The sequence below is a fragment of the Macaca thibetana genome, chromosome 9 (assembly GCF_024542745.1).
Source record: "Macaca thibetana thibetana isolate TM-01 chromosome 9, ASM2454274v1, whole genome shotgun sequence".
NCBI lineage: Eukaryota > Metazoa > Chordata > Mammalia > Primates > Cercopithecidae > Macaca > Macaca thibetana.
In genome coordinates, this window is record NC_065586.1 from 45,450,159 (window position 1) to 45,470,702 (window position 20,544).

The 20,544-nt window shown below is 50.1% G+C and overlaps 1 protein-coding gene across 2 annotated transcripts; it reads right to left on the reverse strand.

Annotated features, from left to right (window-relative positions):
• Positions 1 to 931: 931 nt before the first annotated feature.
• ZNF488 (zinc finger protein 488) lies at positions 932 to 18,854 on the reverse strand. 2 transcript variants are annotated; one of them, XM_050803159.1, is made up of 2 exons: positions 18,731 to 18,854; positions 932 to 4,371 (listed from the first exon to the last, which is right to left on the reverse strand). In XM_050803159.1, exon 2 carries the CDS (start codon positions 4,209 to 4,211, stop codon positions 3,240 to 3,242), a length of 972 nt encoding a protein of 323 aa, XP_050659116.1. In that variant the 5' UTR covers positions 4,212 to 4,371; positions 18,731 to 18,854; the 3' UTR covers positions 932 to 3,239. The 2 variants fall into 2 exon arrangements, 1 of the variants encoding a protein (XP_050659116.1); XR_007728645.1 differs by lacking the exon at positions 932 to 4,371 and adding an exon at positions 15,187 to 15,327.
• Positions 18,855 to 20,544: the final 1,690 nt, after the last annotated feature.

Here is a 20,544-nt window from a genome sequence, read left to right on the forward strand (position 1 = left end):
CACTGGACTGGGCAGACAGGTAGCAGGCTGAAAAGGACATGAAAAAGCTCAATCTGGGGTCCTGGAGTCTTATTCTTGCACTGATGCTCCTGAGCCCATGGTCTTAGGAACGTCCTTGACCTCTTGGAGTTTAATGTCATCTGCAGTAGGTGGGAATTATTAATAACAATCTGCCTCCCGGCTGCTGTGTGTCAAGTGCATAGTGTGGGGCCTCATGCCGAGACCTTGAGTTGCCCTTTCCTGCCTCACCCAAGACAGCACACAGGGAGGCTCCCGTAGCTTCAGCTGCCTTCTGTGCTCAGCCTCTCTGTGTGTAAATGATACCCCCACACAGCACCTAAAGGGGCCGGCAAGGCTGAACTTTCCTTGTCTTGTCTTAGTGAGCAAGGGACCTCCCAGTGTCCCTGTGGGAATGTGGATGCTTTATTGGCATCTGTAGGGAGCACCCTTCCCTCTTCTAGATGTGGAAGACAACGAGCTGAGGGGGTCCAGGCTCCCTCCTCCAGGCCACACTCCCCACTGCAGCTGGAGAGCACCCCCAAAGTGCCTCTCCGAGCCAAGCCCTCAGCCCCCTTGGTCCAAACTGCTCTCCTGTAAGGCCCTCCTACCCTGCCCCGCCATCTCCTCCTCACACCCTGACACAATTGCAGACTCTGGACTGATCTTTCTCCTCAGCCACTGCTCCCCTGCCTGCATCACCAAATCACCAGCACATACTTGTCTTTGAGGCTCAGCTCAAAGTGCCCAGGGTTGCTGGATAAATGAATGGAAATGGATCCACTCACTCAATCCCTTGCCAGGCCAGGGAGACAGCGTAGGTGAAGGAAGCTCAGTACACATGGAGGCTTCCAGCTACATGGCAGCCTCCTGCGACCCTCCACAGCCAAAGGAAGATTGCACACATATTCAGACCCAGCTTCTCACACAGAAATTATTTCCACAATATTTATTATGCACCAACAGTACGCCATGCCCTGTTCTGGGCACCAGGGATGCACAGTAAACAAACCAATCTCTACCCCTAAGGAGCTGACAGTGTGGCCGCAGCAAATCAACAAGACAACAAACAGAAAGATGGTTGCAGATGGTGAGACATGCTGTGAAGGAAGCAACAGGGTGATGCGGCTGGGAGTGACAGAGGCTGCAGGGCTGCTTTACAGGGAATCTGGGAGACTTCTCTAAGGAGCTGACCTGTGAGAAGAAGCCCTGTGGAACCACAGCAGGAGCGGCACCACGAAGAGCTAGAGAGAAAATGCTGAATGAAGCCCAGGCTTGAAAAACGGCATGAGAGCTGCGGTCAGAACACGGGAGCAGACAGCAGAACAGCAGCGAGGTGGTATAGCGGGGTGCCCTCTGCCCACTGCCACCTGTGGGCCTCATAAGGGCAAGCTCAGCCCATGAAGGTAACAGGCATAGCTTCAGGGGAGTGTCAGAAACACTGGAAGTGTTATAGCATCATCTGCAATTGACTCATTGTAGAAATGGAAAGGAAATAGCTCTTGCCTCCCAGGGCTATGATAGGACTCACTATAACATCTGTATTCTTCCAGTGCTTATGCTATTGCGTGGCACACAGGGACGTGAAATGAGTGTTTGCAATTAACAACAGGCAAGGACTTGTTTGTGAAGCAGCTGGCAGGTCCTGCTGGGGCCTGCTGGGTCCTTAGGCCTGTAAGTGTGAAGGGCAGCCACAGGGTTGGAGGCATCATCTGAGTTACACGTTCAGAAGATGATCTGGTTGTGTGCATGTGGGCAATGGATGGGAGCATGGCGAGAGGCAGGAATGGAGGCAGCGAGGACATCAGAGCAGCCAGATGGGAGTGCTGCTGCCTGGAAGGGTGGACAGAGGAGAGCAAGAGAAGAGGTGCAGTCTGGGAGGCTGGCTGAGATCCCCACCTGCTCACCCTGGCTTATTCCCAGCCACAAGCCTGAGCTCTGTGCTGGGGGGCTGGAAACTGCACATCCAAAGAACAGTATCTGACAGTGAGGTGGAAACCAGTGCAAAAACGACACTGGCTTGGAAACTCCCCACAAAGGGCTTTCACGCAGACTGACCTGTGCAATGTCAAAGAGTACAGCCTGGGCTCCACACATCCTTAGGAACAAGGGCCGATGCGGGTACCTACAATAGCTACTGACAGAAATGCAGTAGATAATAAATGGTACCTAGAATGCTCCCCAGCTTCACAATCTGGAAGCCTAGTTTTTGCACATGTCCTATTCTTGGAAGGTAAAAGGGCATGTGTGTAGGTGGTGGGGAGGGGGTTCTATTTCCCTCTACTCATATACTCACAACGTAAAGAACTATGGACCAGGTGTTGGCTGGAATTACCTATTCCAATTCTTCACCCTCCTGTGGAGGGGATGGATGCTCACTCCCGTGTCACAGCTTCATCAAGGGCAGCCTACGCTTTTCCACTCCTCAGTATTGGGCCTGGTTCTGCCACTTGTATGGGCTGAGAGGACGTTGGCAATGCAAACCAAGCAGAGGCTTCAAGTGTGCTTGTTAGACTCACCCTCTTGTGTTCTTGGCATAACCGCGAAAGAAGCATGCCCGCTCTGGGTAGCCCACCAGCCGAAGAAGAAAACGAACATGACTTGATCAAATCTGAGACTTGCTGCCAAGCCCAGCCAAGCTCAGCTTAATCTGAGCCAACCCACAGACTCATGACTGAGACAGATGCTTTAGCTTGTATGCCATGGAGATCTTGTTAATGACAATAGCTGACTAGTACAGACATCATCACAAACCTCGTTGACTCAGTGCTCAGGGTCTGCAGGCAGAATGCTGGCCACTTTCCGCACGCCTTTCATGTGACCTGAATGCCAGCCTGACACAGTGTTATCATCTCCACTTCACAGACGAGAAAATGGGGACTCAGCAGGTTAAAGCTCTTTGTCTGGGGTCACAGCCGGTATGTGAAAGAGCCCAGATTTGAATCCAGGCTTGGGTGCCTCCAAAGCCCATGATGTGTGCCAGGAGTCGCCCCCGCTTCTGTGCTTGTTAGGGCCTTTACCCTGGATTTGCAAAGCCCATCACTTTATTTCAGGACTTCATTTCCCTCAAAACACATCATGTAGGTGTGGCTTTTTCAAATTATGCCTGAGCTGTTTATCTATGAATGTCAAAGGTGGCAGTTCTGCAAAGGACCATGACATCCCCCTCAAGGCAGGCCCAGGGAGCCCCCTTCGGCCAAAGGCTGGCTGCCGCACCCAGCAGGTCACTCTGCGCCCACCTGCTAGCTGTGAGAAGTCATGTGCCGGGAGAGGTGGTGGCGCTCCCGGAAGTGCTCCTGGCACACAGGGCAGGCGAGGGTCTCTTCTCTCTGCTTCTGAGAATGTGTATCAGGCCCTGCATGCTCCTTTTTGTGGTGGGACCGCATGTGGAAGACCAGGTCGGACGTCAGGCGGAAGGACAGGTTGCACTTTGCACACCAGTTCTGGGTAGACAAGCCCAGGGAGGTGAGGGTGGGTGGCAGGAGGGCCCAGGAAGTGGTGGAGGATGACGAGGGTGGGGGCACCTGGGCCTGGGTGTGCTCCAGCCACAGTGTGGGGGCACCCAGGAAAGTGCTGCAGAGTGGAGCATTCTGTGGCAATGCTTGCAAGTTCCAGAAATCACCAACCAAAAGCTTGGGAGTTGAAAGTCGACCCCAACAAGCGAGGTCTGCGGTGTTGAGGAGTCCAGACAGCTCCCCCAGGGTGTCTGCACATTCCCCTGCAGGGAAGACTGAGGTTGGCCCAGGCCTCTCTGCTGGTCGCTTGGTTGGTTTGCTAAAGGCGCTTCTCTGCTCACCTCGTGCTCTGCTGGGCCACACAGAGAAGACTTTGCTGCCGGCTGGGCCTCTGGGGACGTCCTGGGTCAGCTGCAGGACGCCAGGCTGGCCTGTGGGGTCATCATGCTCCCTCTCCTGGGCCTGAGGATCCACCTGCCAGTCCTTCATCCTCGGCAGCTCCGTGAAGGCACTCTGACTCTGCTCCCCACGCGCCTTCAGGGGCAGTGGCTTGCCAGGCAGGGGCTTGCCTGGGGCTGCCAACAGTGCCAGCTCCACACTGCCCACATCCCGGCCTGCCCTGCCCACAGCAGCCTCGGGGCCCAGGCGGTTTGTCTTCTCCAGCAGCACTGGCTTGCAGCCCCGGCCCAGCTCAGGTTCGCTAAGTCGCCATCTGTTTTCAGCCGATGGGCTCAACGGGACTCCCTTCCCAGCTGCCATGGTGATCACCAGGGCCAGGGCCACAGGATAAGCAAGGTGGCCACTCTGGCAGCCATCAGTCTTTACGGGTTTGGGGTTCTGGAGGGCTTGGCCCAGCAAGGAGCCATGAGATGTGGAAGCTCCCTGTGACACTGGGCTGGACACACTCGGCCACAGGGCCCTGCAGAGAGAGGAAGTGACAGGCAGTGAGATGGGCATCCATCACTCAGGCACAGTGCATCATGAGCTGGCATCAGACAGGACCCTGACGCTCAGGCCTCCTCCGCGGTCTGTGGGATGGGTGTGCTGACCACACCACCTCTGAGGAGACAAGGAGCATGGATGGCACCGTCCTCCAGGGCCCACCTCCCTGAGGCAGAGTGGGGACAGGGGTCTCTGCTGAAAATGCCCAAGGGCAGCGGCCCCTATAGCTCAGCAGAGAGAAATGTAGGATTCCCCTGTCAGAAGTGGTTCCTGGGGACTAACCAGCATGAAATGGACAGTCTGGAGGTGAATGGAAAGAGCCTGCTCTGGGGACTGCGTTAGGGCCTTAGGGGTCCTCCAGAAGTTTCTGGGTCATCTGTCAACAAGTAGACTCCATCATGAGGAAGCCACGTGCCCTCAGCCCCTGCTCCATGCTCAAGCTCCCTCTGGCCCTGGCTGAGTGTTGAGGGCACAGGGAGGCTGCAGCATTAGGGCCGATGTGTTGGAGGATCATGGACTTCATGGTCTTTGCTCCTCACGCAGCCCTCTCTGTCCTGACCCTAATGTCAACCCATTGCTCCTCGGGTTACCAGACCTGCCTCCGGGCCTGGCGGCCCCTTTGTCCACATCACATTCCCTGTCAGCTTCTGTATGGTCTCCGATTTTCTCAGAGCCATGCTTCTTGTGAGAGTCATGTGTCCCCACTCTTCCCCCAACTCCCAAGTACATGTGGACGGCTTTATTCCCACCATACCTGTGAACTCATTCCAAAATGCACCTCAGGCACAGCCTCCCCTAGAGGCTTCCCCAGTGCTCTCAGACACAGATAACACTCCCTCCTCCATGCCGCCACTGTCCTGGGCACCAAAGGCCTGCATGCACCACGTGCAACATTGTATTTACTTGTTTGTGGTCTGCTAGAAGGCAAACTCTAAGAACCCAAATATGTCAATTCGCCTTCACATCTGCAGTACTTAATCATGCATGCAACAGGACAGGAGCTCAGGAAGCCTTTGCTGAATGAATGAGTGAATGAATGACAGGACAGCAACTGTTAGAAAGAAGTCAACTTTGTCCTCCCAAAGAGTGTGGCCTATGACCTGCTCCTGCACAGAGAGGAGAATGTGAGCCCTCCATATTCCCACAGGGCCAAGGGAGGAGACATCCGCATGGTGAGAAGGGCGACGGGCCGACTGCAGCCTGCCTCCTAGCTTCTCCACCTCCTGCTCCTACCCTGTGCTCCCTGCCAGGCACTTGGCCCTGCCCAGTCCACGGCTCAGGCGCAAGTGGGGAAACCACTAGCTGTGGCTGAAGGATGCGCTTTGCTTTCCAACTCTGAAGTAAGATCAAACTATGAAGCCCCACCAAGGGCATCCAGCCTCTTCCCATTTCCTTATCTCCCCTTGACCCTAGTTCCAACCCCAGTGAGAATCCGCCCAGTTTTTCCTTAGGGAATAGCCCACCAGCCTGTATTCTCAGAGTTCTCTGAGAATACAGCTGATTGGCCTGTGGGCGTCAACAGTCACCTTAAGGGTGGGGGTCACACAAGGGCCTGGAACTCCAAAAGTACCTTCCCTCAGGCGCTGGACTAACAACAGTCTGACCATGGCTAGGAGAGGCAGGCTGAGGGGTCAGATCTGCCTAACAGGAGAAGGAAATGAAGTATGGTTTATAGTAGTGAAAGCAACAAGCAAATAAATGCTAACTCCAGAGACATGGTTAACAAAGCAGGATGCATACGCAATGCGAAGCACTGTGCAGCCTTGGACAGTGATGCTCGCTATGCTTATGATCAAATGCTGATCATGGTTTATAGTGGTGGTTTATAGTGGTGAAAGCAACAAGCAAGTAAATGAGTAACTCCAGAGACATGGTGAACAAAGCAGGATGCATATGCAAAACGAAGCACCGTGCAGCCTTGGACAGTGATGCTCACTATGCTTATGATCAAATGCTGAGGAGGCAAAAGGACAAAAAGATTATAGATTTGGTGTTACCTATTCTATGCACACACACACAAAATGCATACACCAAAGGAAAAACCCCAGGAGGAAACAGAGAAAACGACCACCAGGTCATTTGTTCATTGATTCCCTCTTCCGTTCATTCCGCAAGCATTCGCTGAGAGCACCCAGCATGCAGGTCCTGTGCGAGGTGCGGTAGTGACAGTGGTGATAAGGCAGTCCTGAGTTCAGCTGTACAGAACACAGGGACCTGCACATGTGCCAGTGTTGCAAACAGGCAATGGTGGCATCTAAACTGAGCTCTGAGGACCCAGAAGGGGCTGCCCAGGGTTCACAAGAAGCTTGCATGGGGCCTGCAGTGTGGAGAACCTGAGGGCTCTCTGGGGAACTGAGCCTAACACAGTTCTGCAGTGGGAGAGTGCTCAGGGAGGGGCAGGATCTAGAAGCCAAAATAAAATTGACCTGACTGTTTTTAGAAAGAAATGATTCATGTTTTAAGTGTGGCTATAAAGACTATGCAATAGTATGGGAAAAAACGTTTAGAATACAATGTTAGTGTCAGATATAAACATGTTGTAAAACAAAACAGGAAAAAAGCCTATCTACCAAATAAACAGAAACATGAAAGAAAACATACCAAAGCAATACGTATGTGAAAAATAATTTATACTATGTACATACACTATATAACATATAGTATACATAGAATGTATACATAATACACCATATAATATGCTATATATGTAATATGCTATATACTATGATGATGCTAGTATTGGAATTTGGGGGAGTTTTTTCTTAACTTTCCAATATTTTCAAACTAGTCTTATTTTAGCATTTTGTTTTGTTCTGCAGTCAACTGTTTTAAAGGGGGCAGTGCCCTTTTCTGCTTGGTTGGGGTCAGAATTCTGTAAGGGATTTTCACAGCCCAGTGGAGCTGAAGGCTCTGTGACTTCAGAGATGCTACTTTCGTAACTGCTCCAGGAAATAATTCGGAGGTGAATTCCCCCTGCTGTCTACTCTCCCTTGGAAAAGAGGAGTCCTAGGCCCCACACTGGAGTGCTCTGGCTGGAGTCTCCTGGGAGCGGAGGGGCCTGCCCAGAGGGCAGGCTATTTCTCATAGGGGCTTCACAGTCTGTTTCATGCCGCCTAGAGAGACCTCACCTCTGCCAAGCCTGGAACTGAGCATTCCCTGGGCCACAGGAACAAAAGGAGAGCTTCGGAAGAAGGGTGCCTGGGCACTCAGATCAGATCAGATCAGCTTTTAGGCAAAGTGCATTTCATTTTCTGTTCATTCGCTCAGTAAACATGCACAAAGCACCTACTATGTGCCAGGCTCCAGACTACATAAGACTGGTGACTCTCAAAACTGAATTCTAAGTAGTTGGAAACGGCTGGAGAGTAGGGTGAGTGTGCAGTGTGGCCTGCGGCGTGGCCTGGAGGATGCATGTGGAATTCAGAGCAGGAAGGTCCCCCGTGGAGGCCCAGAGAAAACTTCAGGGCTGGACGCAGTCCTGAAATAGCAGCCCTGGCCTTGCCCATGCTTGAATGCAGGAAGAGAACCTAAAATGTGGAGACAAAGAGTAACTGGCCGAGAACAGAGCCAGTGACGCTCAGGGGAGGGACACTCTCCTCTTGGCCCTCCCCACCCACCCCTGCCGTGCACTGGCCTGTCTCCAGTAATATGTGGCAAGGTCTTTGCTGGAAGCTCAAGCCTCCTCTGTTTTCTGAGCATGGAGAAGACAGAGACCAGTGTGAAGCATAGGTCAAGAAAAAAAATAAAGAGAAGGAGAAAACAGAGAAAATGCATAAAGATTCCCAGCTAAAAACCTTCTTCCATCTCTATCACTGCCCCAAATTTCTCCAGCGCTCTCTGTCATGAAAATTTCAGAAAGTGCATGACAAAACTTTGCAAATGAAGTCAGGGGTCACAGGCAGGGGAAAGTACTAGTTTCAGACTAGGCCAGATAAAGAAAAATATCAAAGACATCAGCAGAGCACCGACCTCGCCCACGGGACGCCTGCTGCAGTGAGCTGCCACACGCCTGGCCCAAGTAAGAGGTGGACACACTCCCCTGGCAGCCACCATCTGGGCGTTCTACCTCATCTGTGTCCAAGGCTCTTGATGGGTGGGAGGGATGGGCAGAGGCTGCTTAACATTCCCCACTGGAATCAGGCACCTCCTGCCAGGTGTTGACACAGATGTGAGGAAGGAAAGAGGCCACACCTATGGCAGACTGAGCTCTGTGGCTTACTCCGCCTTGGCATGTCATGGAGCCACTGACCCCCATCACACCAGATTTTTCCAACCCCAGCAAGCATGCAGAACTCAGCCACCCTCAAGAAGTCTCAAAAATAAAGCCTGTATTGCTTGGCAAGTGAGAAATTAGGTCCATGCATATGGCAAAAGTTAGACACAGTGAGCTTTGCTGGTCTTTCCCTCTGTTTTCCTTCCTCGAGAACACTCTTAAAAGAACAATCAAAATAGCAATTAAACAAAAATGTCCCTGTTATCCTTCAGAGAGCACGATACCGTATTTGCTTTACTCTAATGACTATTGCATCTATTACCAAGCTTCAGACTATTAATAATACACAGGAATACCAAGAAGCAAAATAAAACAGAAAGGCACAAAAAGTAGAATGGGAAAGACGTGGGTTCGAATCTCACCTCCATGCACTTATTATGGAGCTTCAGCTGCGTAATGTAACTTCTCTGAATATTGGGCAATCGTGAAATGAGTGGGAAAATAATGCATTTAAACAGGATAATAATATCCAGAAGGAGGCTCCCACCTCGCCCGGCCCATGTCAGGGCCTCAGGAATGTTCATTTATTTCTTTGTGGTCAAGGGACAGGAACAAAATGAATGACATGGAGAAGTAAACAAAAGAATCAACGACTATATAGAGCCATGCTGCTGGGACACGGGACACCCTCTCCAAGCCTATGATGGAGACAGACAAAGTCTTCCATAGACGGAACATCACTCTCCTAACTAAAATACTTGCATTCTCAAAGACACAAAATGTGCCACTTTCTTAACTGAATAAACGCAGGCAGCATGGTGAGGAAGGACGGCCCAGCAGGCCTTGCCCAGTATACCCTAAGAGAACACCAAACATTCCGCTCTTAGGTGTTCCACCCACCTACACTGTTTTATTCCCACGCCTTCACCAGATGTTGAAACGTGCTGCCAAATCAAACCTAGACATAAGACAAACCAAAATAACAAGGAAAGCTTGCTGGTTAAGACTGAGAAACAGCGTGGGGTGGGCAAAAGTTAAGACACTCGGGTATGAGTCTCAGCTTCAGTGTTTCGAGAGGGCCTTGGACAGGTCCCTGTCCTTCAAAGACCTTGCTCAGCTGCAAAATGAGGAGGCTGGACCAGGTGGCCTCTATGGTCCTAAATACCATAAGGCGCCAAGTGATATGTTTATGTGGCATTATGATGCATCTCTTGTGATCAATCTGGTTTTTTAGACATTATTTTGACAAGCTAAAGGGTAAAAAATGCAGATCTAATAATCAACTGTGCAATAGCCTGATACTTCTGTCAGCCATAGCCATACCCAGACTAAGCTGCTCTTCTAACATTCATGAATATTCAAACACAAACAGGACTGCAGACTCCTTCTAAAAGAGGTGGATTAATAGGCCCCAGGAGCAGATCCCTGGTTACCTTGACACTCCACAGTGATTTCTCACATCCCTTAGGTTCCAGCAATCAGGGCTTCCTAGCTGCAGACAGCGACCTCTACCCAGGTAGTTTAAACAGAAAGGAACTTATTAAAGGGTATCATGCAGCTCATTAAATCTCTGTGAGAGACACAGACCAAGTTTGGGTGCTCTCCAAGGGTCAGGATAGCCAGAGAAAAAAGCCTAACCATGCCCTGGCACTGTCTAGTAGAAACTCTGCTGGTATCAGCACCTATCACAAGGGATCAAACTCCTACAAACTCCACCACAGCCACCCCACAAGACCAGATGTCTCTGCCACTGTGAATGACAGACATCACCTGCCTGCCAAAGACTTCAGCTCATGGGACTCGACTGCACATCCAGGGCTGGGTGATGTACCTGGCTGCTTGTGGGGATCTATGCCAAAGGCCTGCATCCCGGATGCAAAGGAGTCTGGGAAACATGGATTCAGCTTCCCAACCTCTGCAGTGCAGGAAAACCAAGTGTGATGGGGTTAGAAATGGTTGTTGATTGAACCAATGACAGGATCTGTTACTGTGGCACTTAATAAAGCTCACCCCCTGAGGAAACTGAGAGGACACAGTCATGCAACTCTGTCTGAAGATTTTCCTCTCTGCCTGCAACTTGATTTTCTTGGCATGTGGCCAGTGGTGTGCTGGAGCCAGCTCACATTGGCTTGTGAGATGATCAGGAATGTTTTGAGTTAGCTGTTTTAACTCAGACATTATTCAAAACTAAATTATACAAACTTACAGTCATAGAAATTGTATTAAAAACACAAGTAATACATAGTCAGAACCCACCACTTCCTAGGCATTCTACTACACATTCCGGTTGCCTACGCTGTGGACGCCGCTCTGCCTGCCGGTGCGGGAGCTTGCCACTGTCCACTCCTCGTCACACCACATCCAGGGATATCGTGAGTGGCCATAAATCAGGAAATCAGTCAGAATGGGATCATTTATGGAAATGCTATAAATCAAGGCTTGATTTCTTGTTTTGTTCAGTGTCTGGACTTAAGAAAGTAATGGGAAAAAAATTGTCAATAATGCAGATTAAACTGAAATTGTTGTCTTGTCGATAGCTGTTATATTGTGAATAGCTCACAAAAAGCTGAGGGACTATTCTTCTAGTATTCTGAAACTATTATGTGATTTACGAAAGAAGTTATTTAGATCACTGACAAACAAGTGAAGTTCTGACATATGTTCATTGTTCCACTTTCATCTTACACTTTATTGTACATGAAAATATCACCCAAAATTCATGTTGGAGCTACATGCTGAGAACCAGTTGTTAAACACTTACCAGCACACCACAGCGTGTACCCCATATACTTTCTAATTCTGGGCACCAGAATAATGAGAGGCCCTCCTGGAAGAGGCAGGAGGCCTCCAAAGGGCAGACAGATACAAAGAAAAGAGAGAGCAGAGAGAACGGCACACACCAATGCCAGGCATTGACAAGAGTGGGTTAGACGTAAATCGAGAGTGTGAGGACTGTTTACGGGTAAGACCACATGGTCTAGCCACAGGGAGCCAGACCATATCTCTTAGGGGAGACAGTCATTCATTTATTCTGTTGGTTCGTGGGGAAGAGACAGCCTGTGTCTGATCTATCTCTGCAGCCCCCACAGGGCATCTCAGGAAGAGTGGGGTGGACTGCAGGGTCCCCCTTTGCCCAGGTTTTTAAACCAGCTGTCAGGAAAGGAGGAATACACAATCTCTATGACGAGAACAGTCAGATGGCTTGGTTCTGTTTTATGCTACTCAGCATCCTTCCTAACCAAACCCAGTTTCAGTTTGAGAAGCTGCTTATGTGTGCCTGGTACTGGAACTCTCTGAATAGCTCAATCCTGGTCTTTTTTGAGCTTATTTCTCCAGTTCTCCCTCTGACACTGTGATCTACTTGCCACCATAACCTTCTAATTAATTCCTTCTTGACAAAGTTGGCCAGAGTCCGTCGCTGTGGTTTGCATCCAAAGAATCCTGATTGCTATGAATGTGACAACTCACCTCAGCTTGGAGCGCTATGCCTCCAGGACTCTCTCACGGAACACACACACACACACACACACACACACACACACACACACCACATACGGCTGCCACCCAGAGGCGCTGGCTCAGCCCTGCCCCTGCACCTGTCAGCATCTAGCAGCAGCTGCCACATTCACAGAGCACACAGGGCTTCCGCCTGCCAGCTCTGACTTAATTCGACTGTGCTTGCACCCTGGTTGAGGGCAGTTTTCCTTCCTTGCTAGTTGCCATACTCATTTTCTCTCCTGACCCTCAGGAGTGCCAGGCCACTTCAGGCACCTGGGGACAGGGGCTCTGCAGGCATAGGTGCACAGAAGGACAAACGTTGGAGCAATGCACATGCAGGCTTGGCAGGATGGGTCTGGCTGTGCCTGGCCCCCACCCGCACACTAGGGGGCAGTCACCTGACCACCTGGCCCTGCCCCTAGAGACAGCATGTGTAACCTCATCTCCACTCACCAGAAGTGCTCACTCTTGGTTCTCCCCACACATGAATCCACTCGCTTCTCCTCTGCTCCCCTGTCAGAGGTTTGTGAACTGTCTGCCTGTGCCAAACTGGACACCGATGGGTGGACCAGCTTTCAGCCTCACCCTGGAAGTGCCCATGGTGTGGAAGGGAAGACATGCAGTGACCACATGTGAAGGTGCCACCCATGGGGAAGTGGCATCAGCCAGCTGGGATGCCTTCATCCCATCCCTACCCACCCTCACCAGCCCCACCCTCAAGTTCTGGAAACCAGAACTCAAGTTCTTCCAAGTGCCCCCATCGCTGGTGAGCGGTACTGGCAAAGCCAGACCCCACTCAGCATTCCAGAATTTTCATCCTTAGAAAATATTTATCCCAGGGTTCAGGGAGAATCTAGGAGTGGATGAGAGCCTTATTCAATGGGGCCTCCATGGCTTGCTATGCATAAATATAACCTGGGCCAAATCAGCTTCTTCCTCTCCCTGCTTCCTGCCCACCCATGAAAGGATGTACCTGTGTCCAGTCACTTCCTGCAGGAGCTCTCAAGGAGACGAGACAGAGAGGCCAACCCTCTCACAGAGTGAAAGCACAGGCTAAATCAGAGAGAAAGCAAGAAAAGTGAACACAAAACCTCAGCGTGCCCTTTTGTCACAAGCTTTTGCCCAGCTCCTGTGGAACATCGCCACCCCGCCTTGCCCTGCAAACCACCCTGTGTGACTTCTGGAAGTCCAGGTCCTTTGTCGCATGGAGAGGATGCAAACCACACGCGGCAGCAGGCTCTGCACCACTCCTGATGCCCTTTTTGAGTGGATTCCTCAGAGGTGGTGCCCGACGTCAGAGATTAATGTCAGCCGGTGTCTCCCAAAGAGGCAGAGGCAGAAACATCACTCCTCTCTGTGACCCCGAGCAAAGCGCTCAACCTCTCTGAGCCTCAGGTTTCCATCTGTAAAATGGGCTCGGGCTAAGCTGTCTCTCCAGTCCATCCCAGACCTTCCCATGTGTGACTAACGGGATGAAGCCAATCTCCTTTACAGCAGGATGGAACATTTGCCATCAGGATGCTTCAGGGTATGAGAACAGGAGTCACCATTTATCGGCTACGTAAGTGTCGACATGACAAACGATAGTATTAATAAATGAAATAAGGCACCTTGTTCATTTCATTTTCATAAAAACCATATGAGGGAAGCTATGTGTCTCAGTTCAGGTGCACTTATCTCCAATCTGCCAAATGCCATCCTGATAAACTCAGGGCAGCATCTCAGCTTTTAGAGACCATTGTGGATCTGGACACCGCCAACTGCTGAATTAAATATCCCACCCAGCTTCATAATCCATCAATGTTAACATCCAGATCTTAATAAGAAGGAGCAGGAGGATGGAGAAAATGAGGAGATGAAACTGGGAACTATCCGGGGACCTTTCATCCCACCCGGGACCCGTGAGGGTCACTGCTGTCACTGCATCAGCACCGCATGGAGTAAGGTCAGAGAGGCCAGGGCACAGGATGTCCTCCAGAACCCCGACAGAACAAGGGCCAGACTGAAGACCTGCAAGGTGGAAAATGACATGAGTCTGGCATGACTTGTCCCCAGGGAGCCCCTGCCAGCTCCTCATGCCCGTCTCTCCTTTGCCTACAGACTCACAGCCTTTTTCTTACTCTATGATCTTTCCCAGGGCCAACATCAGATTTGAGTCTCATCCACCTCCAGGCTTCAACTTCAACACCTCTCAGACAGCACCTCAGATGAGGGAATACCATTCCAGGTCACACCATGCCCTGGCCAGGGCGTTCTCTGGGTCAGGGCCCCGAGGCACACCCACAGCAGCCCAGGGCTGCCAGGCTCCTGCTTTCCTCCGAGGACCGGCCTGCACCCTTTGCACCTGCAGATCCTCCTCTGTCCAGACCACTGTGGGCACAGTGCAGCTGCACCTTCCTCCCCTTCACAGACACCAGCTGCCCTAGACGGCGATGGATCTATGAAGCCCTATTCTCCTGGCTCTGAACATGATATGAAAAGATGCTTTGTGGTCGTCAGCTCTCCTCAGTAGGCTCAGTTCACACCCGGGCTCTCGCCCCCTGACACTCTTTACTGGCCCTTGTCACTCTGTCATTGTGAGTGTCCTGGGAAGGGCTCCTCTTGTCCTCCTTGGCTCTTGTCCCTCTGACCTCAGCAAGACATCTTTCTGAGCCACACAGATGTCTCTCATGGCCACCCCATGTCTTTCCTACTTGAAAAAAAGCAGATTTCATTCCAGGACTAACCCACCACTTTCAGAGCCCTCAGATCACGTGAATCACGGAAATCAAGTGATGATCTTTGAAACTTTCTGAAACTGAGCTCCCCAATTTCTACAGGGGATCTAACCATGCCTGGCCTTCCCCACCAACACAGAGCACATCTCCCCAAGGCTCCCAACCCAGCTGGGCCATCAACCAGGATCCCCTATTGCCCAACTCAGCAGGTGCTGCATCCTGGGAGATGAAGCCTCACATACCCCACGGTGTTAAGAGCTTGTGGTTCTCAGTTTATCACCCATCCTCTGGACCCTGACCGCACACTGATCATTCACTCATCTAGGAACCACTGGCCACATTCTCCCACATTACCTGTCTATACCTTAACCAGGTTGTCTCAGGTAACCTTGGAGTCTTCCATCCACATAGATGTTAAGTGCACGGGCTCCAGGGTCAGCTCTGCTCTCTCCAACCTGTGACCTTGGGCAAGGTGTGGGTCCTCTCCAGGCCTCTGTTTTCTGATCTATAAAGAGGGTGACCTTGGTGTTTTCTTCACTGGGTTGTTGGAAAGATTAGAAGAATGAATATAGAGAAAGTGCTAAGAAACCTGTCTCCGTAAACATTAGGGGTATCACTTCTTATCACAGAGTGCAAAGGGATAGAGTCCACCCTATGGCGGCCTTCCCATTACTCCTGAGCTCTCAGGGACCAGCGCACAACAGTGTTTAATGAATGACCACACAGCCTGGGCATTTTTCTCCTTCCCACTACACCTACAGAAGAAAGAACTCTTGGCAAACAGCTGGATAACCTCTTTTTCCTGAGATGTCTGAAGTCACCCCCTGACCCAAGCCAACTAGCCAGCCTCAAGCTGTTCTGAGCTGCAGGTCAGGCACCAGATCTTGTTCAGAGACACCATGTACCCCCAACTCCCCCATGCAGTGCTTTGCTGCATCTGCCTTTCTCTTCAGCTAAAACACACAACAGCAGAAAATGCCTCCTGTCTTCCAATCCTTCGGTGTCCCTAGTCTCTGGAGAAGCTCCAGACCCTTTTGGAAGATTCCAGAGGACAATCATCTATGGGTCTTTTCTGCATTTGGATTGTGAGGTCCTGGGGTTTCCTAAGAAAGGGAATACACCTGTTTCCAGGAATTCTCCTGGCTCTGGCGCACTGAAGAAATTAAACACGGAAGGTGATCCAGGCTTTCCCAGAGGCTGACTGGTGGCACTGGGGAGATGAGCAATTCCTGGTCAGCCCCTACAAGCTCTGTGGCCAGCTATGCCTGGACCCCTCTAGCAGCAATGCCTGCTGCATTCCAGGAAAGCTAAGTGCAGGAGACTGCGGACACAGCCAGTACCCATGGAAGCAGGGAGAGTGGCCCTAGTGCAACATAACTTGGCCATGTGGACCCTCATAGGGGTGGATGCAATCTCATCACCCACTCAGATACCTGAGACTGTGCAGAAGCAGGGCCAGTGAAAGCAGAGGGCAAATCCAGTGCTTCAATGGGGCCCTGCTGTGCAGATGGAGAGTCTACCATGGATATGACTGAGGATGGCCAGGACACAGAACAGGGAGCAGTGTTCTGCCAAACAATGCCAATAGGCAATGGCTGGTGCTGTGTGGAGTGATATTTTAGATGTTACATGTGCCAGGGCTGCAGCAACATGGAAGTCACATAACGGGACTGAATTAGCCCTGGTCACTCAGGCTCCAGGGCACAACTTGTGTTCCAAATCAGCCCTGCTACTACCTGCCTGACCTCAGACAAATACTCTGGGTCTCCATCTCTTCATAAGTAAAACAAGAACAGTGATCTTCACTTCAGGCACTCACGGACGGGACTCAACAGGGCTCTGTACATGCCAGGCAGCAAGAGCACAAGGAACAGCAGCTCTTTTCCTAATACAACTAGAGAATAAAGGTGGAGCCTGAGACGGTGGTCCCAATTCCACTGGCAGCCTTCTGGGAAAAAGTCCATGATTTTACCTCAGCTACTCCTTTTGACATTCCCAGGTTCCAACAATAGCATCATCTAAGGATAAAAAGACAATGATGTTCTTACAGAGACACTGACCACTAATGAGGAACGATCAGTTTAAAAATATTGAAATTCATCCTTTTTTAAAAAAAAAAATTGGTGTGATTACATGTTTCAAACAAAAGTTGCCACTTCTTGGATACCCGAAAAGAAATCTGCCAAGCAAAGCAGACATGATGATTCTAAATCATTTGCAAAGTCTTTTACCCCTCCCCCGAGAATCCTCACATATTGGGGATCAGGGATTAGATATAAAAGGCAATTTAACTTTTTAAACCAGAAAAGAGCCTCACAAATCACAGTTCCACACACATACCTATGAATTTGTCCAAAATATCTAGCACATGCAAATTCTTTCACTGAACACACTGCAATGTACCTTCATCATACTTAATTTCTGTTTAATTCTGTGTGATTTATCTATGGCCAAATTTCCATTTCTGTATCAATCAAAAGTAAATGAGTTGAATTTTCATTAAAGGTCATAATAAACTACAATATCATGTTAAATTATTTCCAAGAAGCAAAAGCTTCAAGCTTTATTGGTAATTAAGATCTTTACAAACAAACAAAGGCTCTTTTATAACTTAGTGCATATATATTATGTATTTGTGTGTGTTTGAACACATAAATATTATGTGTCATAAATATCATTAAAAATTAAATCACATATCTCTGATAAGATTACATTTTAACCAAGAAACAAAAAATTGCCTCGATATAGTTCTATTTTATCCCTCAAAAATGAATGAGGCTTGATTTTCTAGAGTTCGTCCTTTATGCATCTATGACAATCTTTGACACTAACAGGAACTATTTTCCCCTTGGCCCTCCTATTTAATGTACATAAAATCATTAATTTCAAATGCCATAATTACTGCCATAAAATGCCTAACGTCTCCCTCAGGAGTAATTAAGTAAGTTCATTTCTGTACATCAGTGGCATTGGCAACTACATATTTTAGAAATTTACTGTTAATTTCTTATTTCCAGGGGCCCTCAGATGTTTCAGGTGCAAAGCTCTGGCCTCCCACTGTCTTCCCACAACCCTGCTCTGAATCCTGTCCCCTCCCTCCCCTGCACCTGGCATTGCATAACCTGCCCAGAAGGCAGGTGTGGGTGGGAACTTCCCTTAAATGCTTCTGCACGGCTTAGCTTCCTGCTGTGCTGTCTGTGTCTATTAGTAAAGGCAAAATGTCAAGGAAAGGATTCAATCAACCCCTTGCCTCTAAAACCAGGTATGTTCTTTCAGCTCATTCTAAAAACTCAGTATAATGTGATCATTTGGCATTGTTTTGTTTCCCAGGAAAGGCAGTGAACAGGTTACACGTCCAGATCTTTGGATATAATCTGTTGGAGAAAGGATCTGGGGCTGATGCATGGTTCTTACCCTACTGCCCAGCGCAAGCCTGGGCTGAGAATAACAGAGCAATACACGATAAACCCCGGGAGGGGCAGAGGGAGGGATGAAAACAACTGCAGCCTGAAAGTCACCCTAGGAGGAAAAAAAAAATCATAGGCAGAATTCTTGAGTGCTGAAAAAACAGCGGGGAGAGGGGGAAGGTGAGGGAGAAGGATAAAGAAAGAGAGGAAAAGAGGGAGAGGGAGAGAGACTGACACGGAAGGAAATGAAAACAGGAAGACAATAAAGAAGAGATAGAGGAGAAAAAGTGAGAGAGGAGAAAGGGAACAGAAACGGGGATGAGACTCGGAGACGACACGAGAGAGCTAGAGGAAGCTGGCGACATTGGGAAGGAAAGGACCCCACAGTCAAAGGCAGGACTCAACAACCCTGTCCTGGGGAAAGGCAGTGGAAGTGAGATGGACCCGGCCGCCCGCGCCCGCTCGCGGCTCTGTCCCTGCAGACAGGAGGGCGCGCCTCACCTGGGCTCTCTGGAGATGTGAAGCAAAAGGTGCTGGGGCAGCACAGCCTCCTCCCGGCCAAGAGCACAGCGCGTGGCTCTGAACTTGGCGCTGGAGCCCTGAGGGCGGCCAGGTCCCGCCCCAAAGCCGCTCCCGCCTTCAGGGCGTGGCCTCGGCTTCACCCATCCCCAGGGAAGCTCCAGCCTTCGGGGCGGGGCTTGCGGGTGGGCGACCCCGGCGTGGGAGGGCGCTGCTGGCCAAAGAACGCCCAACACCGGGAGAAAACCCCCTTCTGATCCTCTGGGCTGTCCGGCCCTACCCCGGCTCAGCTCCCAGCTGGCTGGTCAGGGTCTGGAGCCAGCGCCTGCAGGAGGGCGAGGGCGTCCTTTGGAGGCGGCGCCTGCTCCCGCCGACCCCCTCTGGTCCTGGGCGCCAGACCTCGCGCTCCTGGGCCCGCGGGGCCTCGGCGAGGCGGACGGGGGCTGCGCGCGGCGCCTGCGGCTCCAGTCTGCGCCGAGGACCCCCGCGGCCTCCAGGCCCTCCTTCCCCGCGCAGCCTGGCGGCCCCTCGAGCGGCACCTCCCCCCGCCGAAATCGCCCAGCTCTCCCCGCCAACCCCCGGGAGCGCCCGCAGCCTCTGCTCCCCAGACCCCAGCTGTGACCACGCAGCGCTCTGCCAGGAAGGCGGGCTCCGCGACTCGGGCCGTGGTGGAAAATGACAGTTCAAGTGCGTTAATATTAAGAACTTATACTTTGATTAAAAAAACAACAAACGGAGTGAAAAAGCAAGCCACACACTGAAAGAAGATACTTGCAGCAATTGATAAAAGATTAGTATCCAGGATATATACTTTTAATGAAGGAGAGGAACACCCAAAGCAAAGAATGGATACAGACATGAATAGGCACTTCGGAGGAACCATTAGCGACCAAAATCATGTGAACGAAGGAAGTCTCTAGAGTAATTAGAAAATGCAAATTAAAACCACAAGGAGATGTTTAATCATTAGGTATAAGTGTTAAAATATAACAATAACAAGTGTCACGGAAGGCATGAAGCAAGAGAACCCTAATATGCCCCCAGCATATAGTAACACCCATATTAGTACAGCATAGAAGTACACCCAATTTCATTGATTATAAAACAACACTAATTTAAGATATTCTATTATACTAAATACAACTCCAAAAGAGGGGGGAAAAACTGACAACCAACCAACTCAATGCTTTTCATCACTTGTAATTTTTAACTTATATAAAGAAAGATATATTTTAGACTGTATTAATCCATTCTCACACTGCTATAAAGAACTGCCTGAGACTGGGTAATTTATAAAGGAAAGAGGTTTAATTGATTCACAGTTCAGCATGGCTGGGGAGGCCTCGGGAAACTTACAATTGTGGTGGAAAGGGAAGCAAAACAGGTCCTTCTTCACAGAGTGGCAAGAAGGAGAAGAATGAGTGAAGTGCAGAGTGAAGGGGGTAAAAGCCCCTCACAAACTCATTCGATTGCCTGAGAACTCACTTATACTATCATGAGAACAGCACAGGGCAACCACCCTCATGATTTGATCACCTTCCACTAAGTCCCTCCCCCTACATATGAGTATTACAATTAGGACTACAATTCAAGATGAGATTTGGGTGGGGAAACAGAGGCAGGCCATATTATGCCACCCCGGTCCTCCCAAATCTCATTTCCTCATATTTCAAACCACAGTCATGCCTTTCCAACAGTCTGCCAAAATCTTAACTCATTCCAGCATTAACCCAAAAGTCCAAGTTCAAAGTCTCATCTGAGACAAGGCAAGTCCCTTCACTTATGAGCCTGTAAAC